Source organism: Sturnus vulgaris, chromosome 15 (genome assembly GCF_052056855.1).
Source record: "Sturnus vulgaris isolate bStuVul1 chromosome 15, bStuVul1.hap1, whole genome shotgun sequence".
Taxonomy (NCBI): domain Eukaryota; kingdom Metazoa; phylum Chordata; class Aves; order Passeriformes; family Sturnidae; genus Sturnus; species Sturnus vulgaris.
The window spans coordinates 1,749,980-1,770,194 of NC_142257.1; the positions used below are offsets into that span (position 1 = coordinate 1,749,980).

General features: G+C 56.2%; 1 protein-coding gene across 2 annotated transcripts in view; it reads right to left on the minus strand.

Moving 5' to 3' along the window:
- Nucleotides 1-18,906, minus strand: part of ABLIM3 (actin binding LIM protein family member 3) — a 43,905-nt gene extending 24,999 nt beyond the window's left edge. The window contains exon 1 of one of the 2 annotated variants that reach the window (XM_088173491.1): nucleotides 18,535-18,906. In XM_088173491.1, the coding sequence (XP_088029617.1) occupies nucleotides 18,535-18,547 (13 nt within the window). In that variant the 5' untranslated portion in view covers nucleotides 18,548-18,906. The remainder of the gene's footprint in view (nucleotides 1-18,534) is intronic. The other variant, XM_088173490.1, reaches the window with a different exon arrangement.
- Between the last annotated feature and the right edge of the window lie 1,309 nt (nucleotides 18,907-20,215).

Here is a 20,215-nt window from a genome sequence, read left to right on the forward strand (position 1 = left end):
CCCAGCCCCATTCCAGCAGCACCCTGGGGTGTCCTGAATGAGGGATCTGGGATCAGCCTGGAAGCACTGACTGCTGCTGGGATTTTCCCAGATGCCCGAGACAAAAAGGGAAAAGTTGCTTTTGCTGCAGGGGGATTTGATGACCTGAGTGCAGACAGCACAAAGGCACAGCAGAGCCCCTGAGCAGCTACACCCTGGGCTGTGCAGAGCCAGGGAACACCCTGCACCCCAGGAACTCCACGGGATCCCAGGAACTCCACTGGGTCCCAAGAATTCTGCTGGATCCCAGGAGTTCCACTGAGTCCCAGGAATTCCACTGGATCCCAAGAATTCCATTGGATCCCAGGAATTCCACGGGATCCTAGGAATTCTGCTGGATCCCAACAATTCCACTGGATCATAAAAGTTCCACTGGATCCCAACAGTTCCACTGCACCCCAGGAATTCCAGTGGATCCCAACAATTCCACGGGATCCCAAGAATTCTGCTGGATCCCAGGAATTCCACTGGATCCCACGAATTCCAGTGGATCCCAACAATTGCACTGGATCCCAGGAATTCCACTGGATCCCAAGAGTTCCCACCCTGGCAGCTGAGCACCATGGGGATCTCCTGAGCATCCTCACACACGGGGCTGCAGTGACACCCCGCAGGGAAAAGAGGAGGGTGAGGGTTCCCTTCATCATTCCCTGGGCAGTTCCAATCCCCGCCCACCCTTTCCATGCAGAAATTCCCGCTGGAGTCCACCCAGAGCACCCCTAGCACAGCCTGGGGCTGTTTCCTCTCATCCTGTGGTTTTTTGGGAGAACTGACACCTTCCCTTTCCTGGAAGGACCCTGCCAGGATGGCTGGAGGAGGATAAGGGGACAGGAATGTGGCTCTGGGAATTTGGGGGGCACAGAGCTCGGGAAGGGGCTGGAGCAGGGCAGGACACCCTGGGGGTGGAACCCTGCAGGATCAGAAGTTCAGTGGGTGCAGTTGAACATCCATGCACAATTCCCATGGGATCCACGTGCCCTCCACGCTGGCAGCTTCCTCCCATCCCCAAATGGATTTTTTTTTTTTTTTTTTCCCTAGATAAAATTTGTGCAGCTTGTCATGGCAACAGCATCCCCTGGAACTGCAGCTGCAGCCCGGGCTCCTGGTGCTCACACGTTTGTGTCTCTGCAGGCACCACGGGAGCCCCTCCCAGCACAGCTCTGGGTGCCACAGCCCCCAAACTGGGAGTGACTGGGAACCCCGAACTGGGAGTGACTGGGAGCCCTGAACTGGGGAGAGACTGGGAACCCCAAATTGGGAGTGACTGAGAACCCCAAATTGGGAGTGACTGAGAACCCCAAATTGGGAGTGACTGGGAACCCCACATTGGGAGTGACTGAGAACCCCAAATTTGGAGTGACTGGGAATGCCAAACTGGGAGTGACTGGGAATCCCAAAACAGGAGTGATTGAGACCCTCGAACTGAGAGTGACTGGGAATGCCAAACTGGGAGTGACTGGGGAACCCCAAAGAGGCTGCACCTCTCTGCCCACGCCAGGCCCCTCAACTGAGATGGAACTGGGATTTGGGGGAAAATATTCCTGGCTGCTGCCCAGCTCTGCTCCCAACACTGTGCTTGCACCAGGGACTGCTCTCCACCAGGATTATCCAGAGAATTCCAGAATTATTTCAGTTGGAAAAGCCCTCCCAGCCCATCGAGCCCAAGCTGTGCCCCATCCCCATTCTGTCCCCAGCCCAGAGCACTGAGTGCCACTTCCAGGTGACACCTCCAGGGATGGGGATCCAAACCTTCCTGGGCAGCCCCTTCCAAGGCCTGAGCACCTTTCCATAGAGAAATTCCCCCTGTATTCCCAGCAGGGCTGGTATTTCCAGGGTGTGGGGCTGGAGATGTAGAGCCTGACAGGAACAGCAATAAATCCAAAAATCTCTGTTCAGATTTCCCAGGAGCTGCTTCATTCCCCTCCCTATTATCCCCAAGAATCTCTCAGCAGTTCTTTGTGTCTTAGGGAGAGGATGAGAAAGGATAGATGGCATTTTAATTAATAATTGCTGAAATGCACTGCTGCCCAGGGCAGGAGCCTGGAGCAGGGAGCTGTGCCCAACAGGAGGGGACAGCACAGCTGTCCCCAGGTGCCACAGGGCTGGTGGCAGGTCCTGTGTCCCCAGAAGAGCTGTGAGCAGCCCCCTCTGCCATCCCCTCCTCTTGAAACTCTGCAAGGACTTTCAGCCCTGAGCTGAAATCTGCTCTGACACCGGGTCAGGCTCACGGAGGAGCCCAGTGATGGGGGAGCTGCCCCAGTGGGGACAGGTGACACCAGGTGTGGCACAAACCCAACCCTTCCACACACACAAAACCAACACCAAGGTGGGCAGGAGCAGGGCAGGAGCACCAACACCTTCCTGCCCTCTCACCTCCCACCATCTCCTGCCTGCTGCTGCTTGCCTGGCAGATGTGCAGCCCTGCCCTGAGAGCTGCATTTTGGGCTGCAGGAAGGTTCACTGCAGGCAGCTGAGGAGGAAAACTCTGCTGAGAGGCTGAATTCGGGATTTCCTCCTCACATCTGGTACAGCTTAAAAACTCTGAGCTGTTGTGGATGCAAACAAACAGGGCAGGAGTGAGGGGGATGATGTGCCCAGGAACAAAAACAGGGCTGGGAACAGGGACACAGAACCCCAGGACAGCGACCTGGGCGAGCACAAACCCATCTGAGCAGCCACAGTGACACGTAGCTGTGCTTGGTGGCCCTCTGTGGACCCCAGGGCAGCAGGACCAGCTGTGGCCACGCTCTGGGGGACACCACACCACAGCCAAGTCCTTGGGAGCAGCTTCCCTGTGCCCTGCTGGAGCTGCCACACGCAGGGGACACAGTGCCAGCCCCAAATCTCTGGTTCTGCAGAGCAAGAAAAGCATCCCCAAATCCCCTCCTCCACTGTGCTCATCCCATGGCCAGGCTGGATGGGATTTGGGGCAGCCTGGGATAGGGGAAGGTGGGCAGGGGGTGGATTTTTAACGTCCCTTCCGACCCAAACTCAAATTCAGCGATTCTGTGACATCCCACCCTCCAAGTGTGGGGCCAAAGCTGAGCTGCAGGAGCTCTGGGCCACCCCAGGCTCCATCCTGCTCCCCTGGCAGGGTGGTCTCGAGGGGCACAGCCCCCCTGGCAGCCAGGCACTGGCCAGAGTCCATCTCCTCCCCTGGATTTGATTCCTGAGCCGTGACAAGTGGGGGAGTCCCAGCCAGCTCACCCAGCCAGAGCAGGAGGGGTGGCCTTGACTGAGCCTTGGACCCAGCCCCAGCTCACAGGATTCTATTTTCAGCTCCAGCTGAGCTGGACAGGTTTTGGGGGGTCCATGCAAGGGGCTACACTTGGGTCCTGAAGTTGAGGGATGTGCAGAGTAGAAGAATCTAAACTTGAGGTCCTGGCCAAAAGCTGGAAAGCCTGAGCTCATCATTTTGCCGAGGCCAGATTTCCTGCTAAACAGAGGCTGTGTTTAGTGCTGGGACACGGTCCTGCCTGTGTGGGAGTGCAGGGAATTGTCCCCTGGCTGCCAAAACCCACCCAGCACCACCCCCAGCCAGGGCTGCAGCAGTCTGGAGCACAAGGGACCCATCCCAGCTGAAAAAAAAAACCCTAAAAAACCCCAAAAAACTCTAAAAAAAAAAAACCCTAAAAAACCCGAAGAGAAAGCAGCAAAGGGGATTTCTGAGGAAGGGAAATGGCAAAGGAGGTGTCAGATAGTGGCATCTTCTGCTGGGCACCGTGGTGGCAGTGCCAGGGTGGCCAGGACAGGAGGTGACACAATGGAAACATTCAGGCTTGCTGCTCACACGAGACAGGCAGGACAGAAAGGAGCTTATTCCTGTTTGCTGCTGCGGGAGGGATTTGCTGTTTGCTGCTGCCGTGTTTTGTGTTTGCAGCTTCCCGTATGGAAATGCTTTTTCCCTTTAACCTCCACCCACCAGCCCCGTGGATTTCGGTGCTGCTTCCCAAACATATGGTGCATCCATCAGGGACGTAAAGGGTGCTATATTTAAAATATTACAAAAGAAAAGCCAGGAGCTGACATTTTTTTTTATAAACTAGGGCAGCGTCTGAGAGGGAGAAATGTGAGGATTTCGGATTTTCTCTGCCAGCTCAGAGAAGCAGCCCCATCAGATGAGGCAGAGCCAGGCTGGCACCTCGCCACCTTGCAGCAGGCTGTTGCTTCCAGAGTCTGGGAGCACTTTTAGGAGAGGATGTGCCTGCTCTGTCCCTGCCTGCAGCTTCCAAGGAGCCTGAATCCAGCACATCCCTGTCCAGCTGAGCCTTGGCCAGGTGTTCTGCATGTGGTGCTCCAAAGCAGAGTGCACAGAGCTCGTTCCTCTCTGGTTTTTCCACAAAAATCCCTGTGGATTTTTTTTTTTGGGAGGGCTGAGAACCTCCTGAATCCCCCCCAAATCACTCTGTCTCCCTTGTTGGGAGATCAATGATGCTGCACACACAAACTCAGGCCTGTTTTATAAAACCAGAGGCTCCTCCACATCTTTTGCTTTCTCCCATTCTGCAGAGTGCAGAACACTCCCTTGTTTTATTTTAAACCCTAATTCCTGTCAGCATTGTAACTCCAACCTGGGAGACTTCGTCACAGCCAGGGAATGAGGGGTGTTGGAGTTGCTATTTTTAACTCTTTCTACTCCAGGGAGCCAGCTGAAATCAAATCCCCATCCAGAGGCACTGTATGGATATTAATGCAACGAAATGGGAATTTGGGCTGGGGGTGACAGCTGGCAAAGCAAGCCCTGGCGTCACCGAGGGGACAATGTCCCCAGAAATAGGCTGCAGGGCAGGGATTTTTGTTACAGAGCCCTCTCAGTGCCACCAGCACCAGAGCAGCAGCCCCCAGCCAGTCCCATTCCAGGGGATGAGTTACAGCTCAGGGCTGGGGGCAAAACTCCAGCAGGAGCTTCCCTGGCTGGCTCCAAATTCCTCCAAGTGCTCTCATAGCCTGGGAAGGTGTTTCTGGAACAACTGGGAGCTCTTTCAGATGAGGGGCTGGAGCTGGGAGGGCACTGCCACATCCCCTTGGAGCCCTCCTGGACCAAACTCCCTGCAAATTATGGGGTTGGAAGAGGTGAAATCCACTCCTGCAGTCCCCTAGCACAGAGCATCCCCCCAAAACGGTGCAAAACCTCAGAGGGGAGATGGGCAGAGCCCCCAGGGGCTCAGCACCGAGGCTGCTTAAAGCTTCTTAATCTGCTAATTCTGTTAAAGGCAGCAAATGGAGCCTTTAAGTGGCCCAGGAAAGATTGTCCCCACCCCCAGGGAGCTCATTTGGGACACCTGGCCTTGCATATGGGTGGCAGAGGTGGAGGGGACATGCCAGGGACAGCCCCATGGCCACACAAAATCGTTTCCAAAATCTCCAAAGCCATGGAGCCCAAGCTGTGGCTGATGCCCACCTTGTCCCCAGCACTGAGTGCCACCTCCGGGCATGGGGACACTCCTCCTGTGGTGTTTCAGGACAGGCTCTCTGACCCACAGCACCCTTGGGGTAGTGCTGGAAAACCCCACATTCCCAACCCATCACTGCCTGATTCCATCCTTAGTGCTGGGATAAAACCCCAGAGCTCTGAGGAGCCCCTTGGCACTGCCAGGGCCAACCCAGAGGGGTTTAAGCAATACCTGGGCAAGGTGATGCCAGGCTGGTGACAAATGACAGCACCCCAGGCCTCTCTGAGCCACCTGAGCCTGGCAGGGGAGCCAGGGGGGCTCAGAGGGAGGAAATGCCAGGCAGGGATGCACTCAGCAGTGCCAGGGACAGAGTGGTCACAGGCCACCCCTGGGAGCCAGCCTGGGGCTGTCACCAGCACACACAGCTGGGCACAGCTGGGCACAGCTGCATCCCTGCTCCTCCCCAGCCTCAGGTCCATCCTGCTGCCCCAGGAGAGGCAGAAATCCCCTGGGCTGAGCTCTGAGAGCTCCTGGTGTCACCCAAAGCCACCAACGCTCAGCTGCTGGCCTGGTGTGGCTGCAGCTGGCCAAGGGACGAAGCTGGCCCCGTTAAAAGGCAGCAGTTTTTGTTCTTCCTGCCATCTGTGTGTTTGTGTGCTTCCCACACCACCACAATCAGCAGCCTGGGCTCCAGCCAGGCTCAGGAGGAGCTCTCAGCCATCTCCCCAGCAATTTGAGCAGCTTCATCATTTCTTTTATGGCTCCCCCAGTGCAGACTCATCACTGGGATCACCACAGCCCAAAGTGACGCTCCTGAGGCAGCAGGGATGGCGGCTACATCCCAAAAAAATCCAAAGCCTCCATCACCTGTGGGGTCCAGCAGCCCACCTGAGGCCAAAATCCCCCACCCTGAAAAGCAGCAGGAGGTTTGCCATGTCCCCAGCAGGTCCCCAGAGCTCTGCCACTGCCACCCAGCTCTCTCTGCCCTCCCTGAGGTGCACTTGGTATAAAAACAAGGAGATCAAATAAATCAGTGTGGCCCCAACAGCAAACAGAGCCCTGTTAATGGCTGGAATCTCCTTCCAGCTCCAGAGAAAGCTGGTGGCACCTTGTCCTGCTGGTCACCTCCTCCCTGCACCCTCTGAGCCCTCCACCTGCACTAAGGCTGCAAAAGTCACCACAGTGGCCCGAAGGTGGCCAGGACTCCACCAAGCCCAAGCCAATGTCAGTTTCCACCCCAGGCAAGTGCTGCTGAAATTCCCCACGTGGATTTTGGCAATTCTGTCTCCCCTGCTCCTGCTGCCCTCACTCCAACCCCAGCACCAAGCCAAGGCTGGGCAGGGGCAGGCCCAGCAGTGTGGGAGCAGCAGCAGAAGTTGGGATGTGCTGGATTCTCCATTTGGGACCCCAGGAGAGGAGCTGTGCTGTCCCTGGGGCTGCTCTGCCTTGGCAAACCCCACTCTGCTTTCAGGCTGCCTAAAAAACAGACTTGAGCTTGCACATCCCCAGACATCTGCCCCAGGCAAGCAGCAGGACACACATGCACAAGCAAATTTGGCAACTTGATGCGAGTTAAATGTGCATTTAATTGAGATTTATAGGGGAACTTGCAATGGCAATTGATTATCAAAATCAGATTATTTATGGAGGTTTAGCAGCTATACAGGAGATTAATGCTGGTTGCAGAATAAATCCTCAGTAAATGTATGTTTCCCCAGTAATCAGCTAATAACACGTCAACCTAATTATCTCCTGAAAGGGGCCCAGCAATTCTGACACACACTGCAAGGAGAGATTGTCATCTGCAAATCGCCACCAGAAGGCCACAGGCAGCTCTGCCTCCACACCTACAGGGACTCCCTGTGCTGCAGCAGCTCCTCTGTTTTCCTCACCTGGTGTTTGCTCATTAAAAAAAATATTTATTGAAGGTTTTCTTGGCATGTTTCTGGCAGCACTAAAGCTGTGCCATGCAGCCAGCACTATCCTGAGCTGCTGAGGGCCACCCCACGCTGTCCCCTCCTCTCCCCAGATGCCAGGATGTGCCCCAGGGATGTCCCCAGGGGATTCCATCCCTGGGAGGAGGTGGCAGACGCCCCCTGGGAGGGGCAGGAGGGTGCCGTGCCCCTCGCCATGGCCAGGGCAGGCACAGGACCACTGCTGTGGGATGCAGAGATGCTCTGGCAGTCACCATGGCAACCCCAGTACACAGCCAGGAGAACAAAGCTGCCAGGAGAGAAACAGGAGAAGGGAAGGGAAAAGGAAGGGGAAAAAAAAGCAGGAAAGGCAAACGGTCATGGAGCAAAGGCTGGGGCAGGAGGGAGCTGTGGGGAGGGAAAAGAGCTGTGGGGGAAGAGGGAGCTGCCCCCAGGCTGCTCCCCTTGGGGTGACCTTCAGCACTGGCACCCCCTGAGTGCACCACTGGGACATTTCCTGTCTCCTTCCACTGTCCCAGCAGAGGATCCCTCCAGGACATGGCCTGTCCCCCTGCCAGGGTCAATGTCCCACTGAGGGGCAGGAGGTGACACCTGCAGAGACCCCAGAGGAGCCCTGGGGCAGGGTCAGAGCTCAGAGACCCTCAGGGGATGGAGGGAGGGAGGGATGAGGGATGGATGGAGGGATGGAGGGATGGAGGGATGGAGGGATGAAGGGATGGAGGGATGGGGTCATTCAGCATCTTCCCCTTTCCCAGCACACAGGGGTTGCCTCTGATTTTGGGTCACACACATCACACCAGCTCAGGGCTCTCCCACTCTGCCCCAGTTTTGGGCTCCAGGCCCAGCTGTGCCAGCTCTTTATCTTTGTCCTGCTGCTTCCCAATTGGAGCAGGGCTGCCTGAGCCCCCTACAAGGTATTTTAGGGGTCAGAACACAAACAACAACCAGTCCCAAATCCACAGCAGTGGCTGGTTGTGACAGGAGCCTGGACCAGTGGAAAACAGAGTAGAGGACAATTCACTGCATGGCTTAGGGCTCACCTGAACCCCAGAGCAGGGTCAGAGCAGGAGGCAGAGGGGCAACACCAACCCCTTATACATCAAGAACACATCCACACTCTCCACTCTCCCTTCTCCTCCCCACTTCAAAGGCAGAGAACCCAAAACCAGACACCAGGCTTTGGGTCAGAAAGCAGCAACTCCAACTCTCTCTCAGCAGGAATGGAAAATAACATCCCAATCCCACTTGGCTGTTTATTCTAATGAAATAACAAATCCCAGAGGGGAGATCCCCCTCTGCACAGCAGCCCTGGCTGTGGCTGAGCAGGAAACACAGGCTGTGTCTGTGAGGACAAGAATGGGACTGAGGGGGCAGGGGGAGGTCACAGGAATGGGAGAAAAACTGAGAAAACACCCAGGAAAAGGCCTGGTGAAGCAGCTCAGCCATTTTAGCAAAGAGGAGATGAAAGGAACCACTGAGGTGAGTGGCACAGGAGCTGCTGGAGCAGGAATGAGCACCCAGGAACCTGCAGCAGTGGGGCAGGAGCCTCCAAAAATAAAACCACACCTCTGCACCAGTGTGACACTCCCAAGGGGGCTTCACATCCCCTTGAGGCACATCCTGAGCCTCAGCTGGGGAATTTGGGGCTGCCCAGCAAGAGGAGCCAAGCAGGGCAGGGCCACACCTGGCTGGGGACACGGCAGGACAAGGCACACCTGGAACAATGAGCAGCCCTGGGCACACGAGGGGCTGGCACAGATGGAATTCCCTCCACTCGTGTTCTCCTCCTGCAGCCACAATCCCGATTTCCAGAGGAGGGGGAGCTCTGGGCAGACAGGGCTGGCTCCTGCTAAAAGCCTTTGGTGCCTTTCATCAGGGCTGGGGAAAAAATCAGCAGGAGCCAAGGCCTGGGAGCAGGTCCTGCTGCTCATGGGCCACAGAGATTGAGTCCTGCTGGGGCCCAAAGAGGCTCCCTGGACACCACCTAGACAGAGTTAAAGGAATAAATTGGGATTTATGAAAAGGCCTTCAAAGGATGGGCAGTGCAAGAGCCTGGATGTGGCTGCACCCAAGATGGACCCCAAATCACGAGTTTCACACTTTTATCAGTTTTATCCATTTTGGGGTTCATTGTCCAATCCCAGCTCCAGGTTCTGCAGTCCCATCCTCCCAGATTCTCTCCTCCATTCTCTGCTGTTTGCACTTTTTGGGGCTGGAGCTGCAGCGTGTCCTTGGTTGTGGGGCTGGAAAAGGATTGTTCTGTGTGCCTGAGCTGGGAGGAGAACTTGGAACACTTGATCTGGAGTTCACAGTTCTATCCTAATGCACTGCAGAGGCTGGGAAATACAAAAGCTAAAACTTAAGGCATCACTCCCTCCTGGGCAGGGTGGGTTTAACCATCTCCATCCCACCTCTCCATGTGTAAATAAACCCAAATAAAGCACCAGAGACCCTTTTAACCCTGCCGAGCCAGGGCAGGGCGCTGCCCTGGGTGCTGCGGGCACAGGAATTGGAGCATCCCTCGTTAACAAAACCATTCATGCAGCTCAGCTCACCCACGCCGAGGTCACGGCTGCCTTCCCCGCTGAGATGTCCCTCCCAAGCCGAAGCGACAGTCTGTCCCCAGGAGCCTCTGGATGCCACTTTGCCCAGCTCCTCATTAGCGACAATTAACGGGCAATCAATGGGCCCGGCAGAGCTGGCACTTTCCAGGGAACAAGTCCCCTTTCAGCGGGGGGGGGGAAAATGAGCGTGGCTTTTGTTGTGCTTTTGGTTAAGCGAGCCAAAACCTGCCTGCCAGGGGACAGAATTGTGTCCCAAACTGGACCCCTGGTGCCACTTCATCAGCCGAGCAGGCAGGGAGGGCTGGGGCTGCTGCAGGTGTCCCCTCCTGGATCCAGCTGCAGGTGCCCAGGGGTAGAATCATGGACTGCCTTGGGTTGGATGGGACATTAAAATTCATCTCATCCCACCCCAGCCATGGGCAGGGACACCTTTCACTGTCCCAGGTGGCTCCAAGGCTCATCCGACCTGGCCTTGGACACTGCCAGGGATCCAGGGGCATCCCCACTCTCACAGGGAAGGAATTTCATCCTAATTTCATCTAACCCCACTCTCTGTCGGTGTGAAGCCATGCCCTGCATCCTGCCACTCCATCCTCTGCAAATTTTCTCCACATTTCTTGCAGGCTCCCTTCAGGCACTAGAAGGCCACAACTGGGTGATCCCAAAGCTTCTCCAGGCTGGACAATCCCAAATTTTCCAACCTTTCCTGTGCTGGGAGCCCAGAGCAGGATGCAGCACTGCAGGAGGGGAGGGATGGACACTCTTCAGCTCAGCTCTTGGCTCAGAACCACCCACAAGGACCAGGCAGGATCCCTCCAGCTTCAATATTCCCTGGAATTGGGCACTGCCAACCCTCTGCTTGCTGGGTTCCTGTCTAACTGAGGGATGGGAAAAAAAAGATAAAAAGGACAAGAAAGCAGGAGGGAGATGGGCTGGATGTGACAGGCTGGTGAGTGTGACACAGGAGCCTTGCAAGCAGCATTTTCTCCTTGCACTTGGAGCAGGGGCAAAGCCAAGGAATGTTCCCCAGCTGCCTGCACCACAAAAAGCCACAACACAGGGCTTTTCCTGCCAGGGGCAGAGCTGGGCAGGGCAGCAGCACCTCAGAGCAGTGCTGATGGCTCCTGTCACATTCCCAGCACGGGAAACTCTTGCCATGCCTCCAGCCACCCCTCCTGCAGCACAAGAGGAGCATCTGACTCCACACCATGCCTGCCAGGGGCTGAGTTTGGGGGGCTGCACAAAGAGAGAGGTCACAGTGCCTTGTGCCACTGGATATTGGGACCACAGGTGTGGGCCAGCCTGGGGACAAGATGGGGATGTGGGGATCAGTGGCCACAGCAGCTCCCCAGGGGATCCAGAGGAAGGATCTGGCAGATCTCTCACTGACTAAGAGCCCTCTGTGCCCAGTGGCTGTGCTGCACCAAGAGAAGCCAAAGCAATTAGCATTTCTTGGAGACACTCTGGGAAATGTCCCCTGAGTGATGGGGAGAGCACAGCAAAGGGCCTGGAGCCACCTCCCAGCTCTGGGAGATGCTGTGCTGGCAGTGCCACATGGCAGGGCAGGACTGTCCCCATGCAGGGCACCCTGGGGAGCTGTGTCCTCACTGAGCCCCCTCCCAGCACCCCCAAATCCCACCCTGGCCATTCCAAAGTGCCAGGCAGCACAAAGCCAGGGCAGAACCAGCTCCTGGCACCTTTCCTGCAGCACAGCCCAGGTGGGGAAGGCCAGCAGGAGTGAGGTCACCCCTGAGCTCCAGCCTGGAGGAGCAGGGATGAGCTGCTTGGGAATCCCACAGGAGCAGCAGCTGCAGCTGGCCAAGGCTGGGATTATTTTTAACAGCTACTTGTAGAATGCAGCGAGTGCCTGTGGGCCCGAGCTGCTGCTCACCCCAGCCCTGTCCCCAGCACGTGCAAGGCACACATCTCCCAGGCAGGCTTTTTATAGGGTTTCCTGCAGCCTCTGGGCACGCAGCTCAGCTGGGTATGGCCACACCACCCCCTCCCTCACAGCCACTCACATGCCGTTCAACAAAGTCTTTCCATTCCCTCTCGAGCTGTTTCCTCTCCTCTCCTTATTAGGGATCCACCTACCTATCCATCTTCTCATTCTCTCCCCCTCCGTGGCTATTTTTAAGATGCCATAAAAGCTTTCAACAGGGAGCATCCTCAGGGAGGCAAGGGATTTTATATGTAGCCCATCAGAAGGAGTCATCACCACATAACTCACCACACAGGCAGTGACTTTCCTTTTTTTTTTTTTTTTTTTTTTTTTCAAAAGCAGGGGAGGGGAGAACATCCACACTCAATCTCTCAGCTCTCCCTGGCCACCTCATCCAGGCACCTCCTTTTCCAGAGGGGAAGGATCAGATCCAGCCCACTCCTCTCCTGGTGAGGCAGCAGGGACAGACGCTGGGACAGCAGTGCAAGGTCTCTCAAGTCACATCTGGGGGTGGATGAAGGGAAGGTTTTGCTCCCTGATCAAAGGCTCCAGGCTGGGATCATCCAGCTTCATGCCTCAGCAGAGGAAGGATGACCTGAGAGGTTCTCCCTGTGTGCCCACACACCTGGGAGCTGCTCTGCTTCTTGGTTCATGGTCAAAAGGTGAGGGAAATTCCAGCAAAACTGCCTCCAAAGGCACAGCCTGGACAGACAGACACAGACAGACAGGACCACGGTGTTCCTGGTGCCTTGGTGATTCTCTGTGCCTGCTCTGGGAGCAGCTGGGAATGGGAGATCCCCAGCACATGTCCCAGCCAGTGCCTCTGAGCCAGGCAAAGACCCACCCAGTCCCCAAGAGGATTTAAAAATAGCTCCCATTCTCCAGCAAGAGCAATCCCTGGAAGTGTCCAAGGCTGGGTTGGGCAGGGCCTGGAGCACCCTGGTCTGGGGGGGAAGGTGTCCCTGCCCATGGCAGGGGGTGCTACAAGATCTTTAAGGTCCCTTCCAGCCCTGGCCATCCTGCAATTCCATGAAAATGCCATGATGCCCAGGGCTGGCAGCACAGCTGGGATGTTGGGAAGAACAGCCAGGGCTTTGCAAGGAGCTCTCACAAGCGAGGTGTTTGTGACTGGGGCAGTTCCACTGTTCCACAGTGGATTTGGGAGCTCACACCGAGCCCTGCTCTACATTTGGCTGGTCTGATCCTGCAGCCTGGGAAACACTGCACTCCCTGCTCTGAGGACAGGTCAAACCCTGCAACTCAGACTCAGGCTGGGTTGAAGATTGAGGGTTTTTGAGGCTGGCACTGGCAGCAGCAAAGCTTTTCCTGCCCCACAGCTCTCCAAATGTGCCACTTGTTGCCAAGGAAAACCAGAAGCCAAGGGGATGGCTTCAAACCTCAAGCACCTGCTCCCTTCTCCCAGTGCTGTGCTCCTCAGAGAAGCCTTCCCACAAGGACTTTGTCAGCTCTGAACCTTTTCCAAGAGTCAGGAAGAAGCTGATTCAAAATGGAAGTGGAGTAAAATGTCCATGAACAGAAAAACAAATGATCCTCGGGGCTCTGCAGACCTTGCCAGGCCAGCAAGGGTAAGAAGAAAGGAAGGTCAGACAGGCTGGCTGGGGAAACCACAGCAGCAGCTCCTTTTTCTTTCTGCTCTCAGCCCTCAGGCAGTGGAGAAAGCTCATCAATTCCCAGGCCAGGGCTTATGGCTGATACTGATAAAGCATTCAGAAAACTCCACCTGAGCTGACAAATGCACCCAGGAACTGGGGCCTATCAAATACCTGAGCCACCAGCAAATAAATGGGGCCTGTGCAGCAGAGTTTGCTCCTGGGAGGGATCACTTTGGGCTTGCTAAACCTCAATCAGCCTTTTCCTGGAAGCCTGGAGTGTATTCCAGCACTGTGGGGAAGTGTATTCCAGCTGTTCTACCCCCCTAAGGATGCACTGAGCCCCCTGACTCCAGAGGTGCTGGGCACAGGAGGACTTGGCACAACCAATTTCCCTGCTCCAGGCTTCCAGTCCCCCTGCCAGCCTTGCCCACAGCCAAAATCCCTGAGCTTGAGGCACCTGGGCCTTCCCTCCACATTCCCTTTCACCCTGCAAAATTCTCCATCCTTCCTCACCCCAGTTCTTGCCTTGACCACCCCACCCCCAGATGCTTTCTGGAGGTGCTGCAGCGCTCACAGCTCATGCTCTGATGTATTTAACAACTAAAAATATTGAATGAGGTGTTCAACCACTTCGTGATGGCCCCATCACGACAGGACTGCAGGGTCTGGCAGGAGCTGGGTGGGTTTTTTCTTCCCTCCTTCCCAGCAAAGGCAGCAGCAAACAGACTCCTGTCATCAGCCCAGCCTGCTGCCATCCCAAATGCTGTTATCCTGCTGAACCAGTTGTCACTCAATGATTAGAAAATGTTCTCTTTATTTTAGAAGAATTCAATCACTTCAATTGACCTTACAGCATGCACTCCACTGGCCTGCAGGGCCACTTTCTGGGGCTCCTGCTCTTCCAAGGGCCAGCTGCCAGGAAAGAGGGTTTGAAAGAGCTTGGATGAAGCCTGGAGAGAGGACAGAGCCCATTCTGGAATTCTCTGGCAGCAAAGCAAATGCAATGGGTGACTGTCCCTCTGCTAGGCTGCCCAGGAAAACAGGGAATGATTTGTGTCTGGGTGTTTGTCACAGTCAGGGGATTGAAAGGACTAAAATGCAGGCAGGGAGTCTGGGAGTTCCCCTTGGTGCCCAAATTCTAGAAAACACCCTGCTCATGACATCCACAGGCTGGATCCCTCTGGGCTCCCTGCATTTCTGAATTTCTGAAAAACTTCCCTGCACGACCCTCCCAGGTGGGGACACCTGGTGAATCACCTGCCCAAGGAGCAGAGCTGCAGCTCCCAGGGATGTGCAGCACCACAGGATTCCTCTTTAATTACACAGGGCCTTAATGGAGTTTGCTGGTAAACACCTTGTAACCACATGTGCCTGGAGATTAGGGGGTAATTACGCTTAGAGGATCACGATCTAAGAGCAAGCACGATTTAGGGAAGACAAAAATAACCAGGCAAACATGCTGCATTCATCAGGATCTGTCAGGAAGCCTCCCCTTCCCAAATGCTGGCCAGCCTTTCCTCACAGCTCCTTCTCAGAGTAGGAAATTCCCCTCTGGAGGAATTTGAGAGGTGGCAGGGATAGGGATGAAACTTTCCACTTGGCATACCAAACCTTCTTGGGGAGCTCCCAGCTGTTCCAAGCAAGGGGATAAACGGCTGAGCCCACTCTGGGTTGAGTTGCCATCAGATTCTGGCCTCTTTTTTTTTCCCCAGGTGCATATTGAAGACAGAAGGGAATGTGAACATTCTGGGTTTGTGAACCAGCCTCAACCACTCAGTGCCAAACCCAGGAGTTTCACCTCCCCAGGAGCTGGGATGTCCCTTTTGGGACCCAGGAGAAGCAGGGACACTTTGCTCCTGACAAAAGCAGTGCCCCTGGCTGTTCTGGGTCTCACAAAAACCAGCAGCCCCTCTCCCACCCCAAAGGAGCTGGGCCAAAAGGGACGAGATGTGCAAATCCCACGGCGTGACTCACAGACAGCACTCACGGACCTGCAGCACCCAGACCTGCTGGCTGCCTCCAAAGCAGCAGAAGGGATCCTTCCCACTCATTTCAGAGGCTGAAATCCTCGGGGCAGGGACAGCTTTAACCCTTTCAGCACAAACACAGCGTTGGTCACATCAAACTCCCTGCCCACGTTCCGAGGGGGATTCTGGCTGCAGGCACAGGAGATTCCAGAGGCTGATTTTAAGGAATGTTCTCTTGGCCAAGGTTTGTCCTACAAGCTCCAGCTCCCAGGAAATGCCAAGGAGCACCACAGACCTGTTTGCTAAGGTAGGGATCCATTTGTAACCAATTAGTGAGAGGCAGTGATAACCTAATGAATGTCAGCATCAAACCCTCACTGGAATCCCAGAGGCCACCTGAGCTGCTCTGCAGCCTCAGGATAGGAATTTATACCCGAGATCAAGTGGTTTTATCTCTTCACCTCAAATATAAAATTTTTATCTGGCTTTGCCTTCATGATGATGACATGGGCTCTTCAAATCCAGGGTGAAAAAGCAACCCCCTGTCCCCTCAGCAAAGGCTGGGGAGGCTCCTGTGTGCTGTGCATGGAGCATCTCCAGAGATAAACGCAGCAAATCCTGCCCAGAGCTCCTGGAGGCCTCGCAGATTTGCTCACCAGCATGGCTTGGGGCCAGCCATGGCCCAGAGCCACAGGTTTCCTGCCTCACATCAGCTCCAGGCAGGAGAGAAGTGTTAACAAAATGCACCCAGAGAAAAATGGGAAGCAGTGGTGGGAATTCACAGATCAGATGGTGGCATTTTATCCTCAGCTGTGCATCTCCTTGGTTTGTCAGCCCCAAAATTTTAGCCCCACAGGCACAGCTGGGCATCAGAAATTTTTGCAAAACCCAACCTGGCTTCTTCAGCCCTTGTCCTGGGGGGAAAAAAGAGCCAAAAAAATGAAAGCAGCAGACCTGGCCCTGCTGGGAGGGGTGGGAAGCCTCTGACAAGTGGCACCAAACTCCACTGGCCACCAGCAGAGGGGTAAAAAAAGCCATGGTAAGTCAGTGCCAGGTGGCATCATGGAGGAGTGACAGAGGTGGCACTGACACAAGAGCCCCAGGATTTGTTTTTTTTTTTGTGCCTCGTGGGCAGATGGATTTGAGGGCTACAGGCTGGGGAAGGGTGCCCAGGGCTGGGGAGTGCTCACACAGTCCCAAAACAGCAGAGATGGCCCCACACCCCAGCCTGGCTCACAGAGCCACTGCTGGGAACAGAAGTCAAGCAACATTCGGGCACCCAAACCCTACCTGGAGCACTCCAGCTGCTGGGAAAACACCTGGGAGCCCAACAGGGCCAGCACCCAGCAGGGTTTGCACACCCCTGGGACCTTGAGTGACCCAGAAATCACCACCCCCCAGCACCCCGAGTGACCAGGAGATGTCACAGAGCTGCCAAGCCTTGACTCAAACACGTGGCTATTTAAAACGAGGTAATGGCAATTGAGGCAAAGACTGCAAAGCCCCCCCGAAAAGGGCTTGGCAGAGCCCTGGCATTGCTGGGTGACGTGCCCAGGGCCACAGAAGGAGGAGCAGCTCTGGAGGGACTCCCAGCTCTGCCCAGTGGCCTCCCCCTGAGGCAGGGCAGAGGAGGATCAGGCAGCACAGTTCGGCTCCCTGGCACCTCTCTGCATGTGGGAGGCTGCAGCTGAAGGAGTTTTTGCAGTACAATCAGATAGCTGGAACACCCCAGTGCCATAAACACCCTTATCTCCTGCAGCAGCCAAGCCAGCTATTAAGAGCTGGGAAGGAATCCCACAAGGAACCAACAGGCATTTATCAAAATTGGCTTAGAGGAAGCTTAGCACTGCCACCTGACCACGGTGGCCACTGAGCCCACCAGGCCTGAGCTGCTGGCCCGGAGGAGCAGAGGGAGGACCCTTTGTTATCAGGCATCCTGCAGGCAAGGAAAGAATCAGTCCCTATTGTTTCCTACCTAGGCAGCGCTCCCCCGGGATGGGGGATTGCTCCTGTCCCAGGTGTGGCTCGGGCACAGGGCACCTGCAAAGTTTCCTCTGCCTCTGCCACAGCCCCACAGAGCTGGAATCACCTGTTCTGTGAGCGTGCCAAGGCATTTTTCACGGTGTTTTGCTGGGGAACCACCCCAAGCCCTGGGATTGAGAAACCTCAGCACGCCGATGCAATGGAGAAGTTGCTGCTCTGCTGTCACAGGCTCTGCTCCTCACACAGCTCCAGGACTCAGAGGAGGGGCAGGGGGGCTTCCCTGGACAGGTTATCCCAGGAGGAAGCCCCTCAGGTGGCCATCAGCATCAACTCCTTTACCAGGGACTCGCTGCTTTTACAGGAAGGGATGAAAGCCGTGCCAGAGCGAGGTGGGCACAGCCGTCACACAGCACGTCAGGCAAAGGAAAGAGATGGATTGTGACTTGCTCAACCCCGATCAATGCTCCCAGACTTTCCAACAAGGGCACGGAATCCAAAGTGAGCAGCCTGGTGCCAGTTCTCATCTTATGCAGCACATTTCCGAGCTCTGCTTCTTTAGAAATTCATCCACAGCGCATGAGTGCCTCTGTCCCTGTCTCACACGCACAATAGGAACACCCACACCCCCAGCTGCAGAAGGTTTGGTTTTTGTTTTTTTTTTTTTTTTCAGGATTGCACCTGTGCTTTGCTCAGGTTTCTGGGTCTGTCCTCACCCTTCTCCTCCTCCCCTCCCATCCATTTCTTCCCAGGCAGAGGCAGCAGCAAGTGAGGCTGTTCCTGTCAGAGCGCTCCCGGCTGCCTCTCACCATGTTGCGTATCGACATTTCAGTCGATGCTCTGCCCTCCAAAACCCCAGAAATCCAAGCCAAGAAAAGTACTCCGTGGAGATAAGCCCCACGGCTCAGCCCACATCAAACACAGCCGAGCCAGAGCCTGTCAGAAAGCAGGCGAGCAAAAGGCAGGCAGGAAAACAACCCAAAATTCCATCCCACTAGGCTTGTCAGCGCTGTTATGACATTTTCTTTCCAATTCCTCCCAGCCAGCTCGGTGCGGTATCAGCCCCATTCCCACAGCCAAGACGAGAGGACGCCGTACTCACTGCTAGTGCTCATCCTGCCGCTCCTTCCCCGTCCTTCTCATCCAACAAAGGGGCAAAGATGCTCTTTAAATCCGCTTTTCCTGCCGCTCTCCTTCCTTCTCCCGGGAGAAATATTCCCGCTGCGATCCGCCGCCTAACGCATCCCAGGGCTGCTGGCCACGGGGCTGGCGGATGCCAAGGTCACGGCTGGCGGGGAGGGGACACGGGGGGATGGCCGGGACGGGCCCGGGGGAGGCTCCCGGAGGAGCAGAGAGGGCTGGCCGGGCTCAGCCATGCACTGCGGAGCGCAGCCGCCCGTTTATAGCGGCTGGGAGCGGCGGCGGGGCCGCGCAGAACCGAGACCGCCCCGGCACCGCCCCGGCACCGCCCCGGCCCGGCGGCACCGCCCGCGGGCAGAGACCGGCCCGGGGACACGGCTGGGGATGGGCAGGGATGGGCAGCACGGACACGGAGGAGGCTGAGGGATGCTCAGCCTTGGCACTGCCCTGCTGTGCCCTGCCCGCTGCTCTGTCCCGCCCTGGCTGCAGTCCTGCCCTGCCTTGCTTTGCCCTGCCCTGTCCTGCTTTCAGCCCAGCCCAGCCCTGCCCTCTGTTCTGTCCACAGCCCTGCCCTTCCCTGCTCTGCCTTCCCCTGCCCTGCACTCGGTTCTGTCCACATCCAGTCCTGCACACTGCCCGGCTTTGCCCAGCCCTGTCCTGCTTTCAGTGCTGCCCTGCCCTGCCCTGTCCTGCCCTCTGTTCTGCCCTCACTTCTGCCCACAGTCCAGTCCTGCACACTGCCCTTCCCTTCCAGCTGCCCTGTTTTCACCCCCCTGCCCTGCTTTGCCCCCTGTCCTGCAGCCCCTGAGCCCCCTGGCTGGTCCCTCCTTGCCACAGGGCTCCTGCCCAGCCCTGGCTGCCACCGCTGCTTGCCCTGCCCTGTTTGCTCTCCAGCATCCAAGAAATGCTGTCCCAGGACAGAGGGATGCAGTTCGTGCAGTAAACTGGATTTCCTGCAGTGCCAAGATTCCCTCCTGCAGCTGTCCAGGCTGGCACCCCCAGCTCTCCTGGCAGCCTGGATGTCTGTGCCACGCCAGGATGGGGCAGGGATCACGGCTGCAGGATGGAGAGGGGCTCTTCCCTCGGGATCAGAGCAGCCTTCCCTGCTGCCAGCACCCCATGATCCCTGCAAGGGCTTCAACACCCTGAGCTCCTCGTTTTATGGGTGAAATGCCCTCTATCAGAACAAAGCCGTGCCCACAGAGCTGTGCCCGCCTGCCTGCAGAGCCCCCAGGAAGCTGTGCTGGGATTCCAAGCTGTGATTCTTGCTGTGATTCCAGGAGCTGAGCTCCAGCCCTGCCACTAATGAAAGAGGTTTTTCATGCAGCGTGACAGGCGCCGCGTCTCCGGCGCTGCTGGGGCTGGAGAGCTGCTCAGGGAGGTCCTTTGGCTTCGCCTCCCTCTCGCTCTTTTATTTGCGGCAGATGTTGGTGGTGACGTGACAAGACAGGTAGCAGGTCGTGTGAGCCGTGCTGCTGCTGCCAGCTCTCTGCAAGCCCTGCTGCCTGTCCCCTTTGGCTGTCCCCTCCTCCTGAGGTGCCAGGGGAGAGCAGGATGAGCAGTGGGAGTGGGAGCCTGGAGGTTTCTGCAGGGATGGGGGGGATGGAGCTGCTCATACAAGAAAGATTGAGTGATGCTGTTTA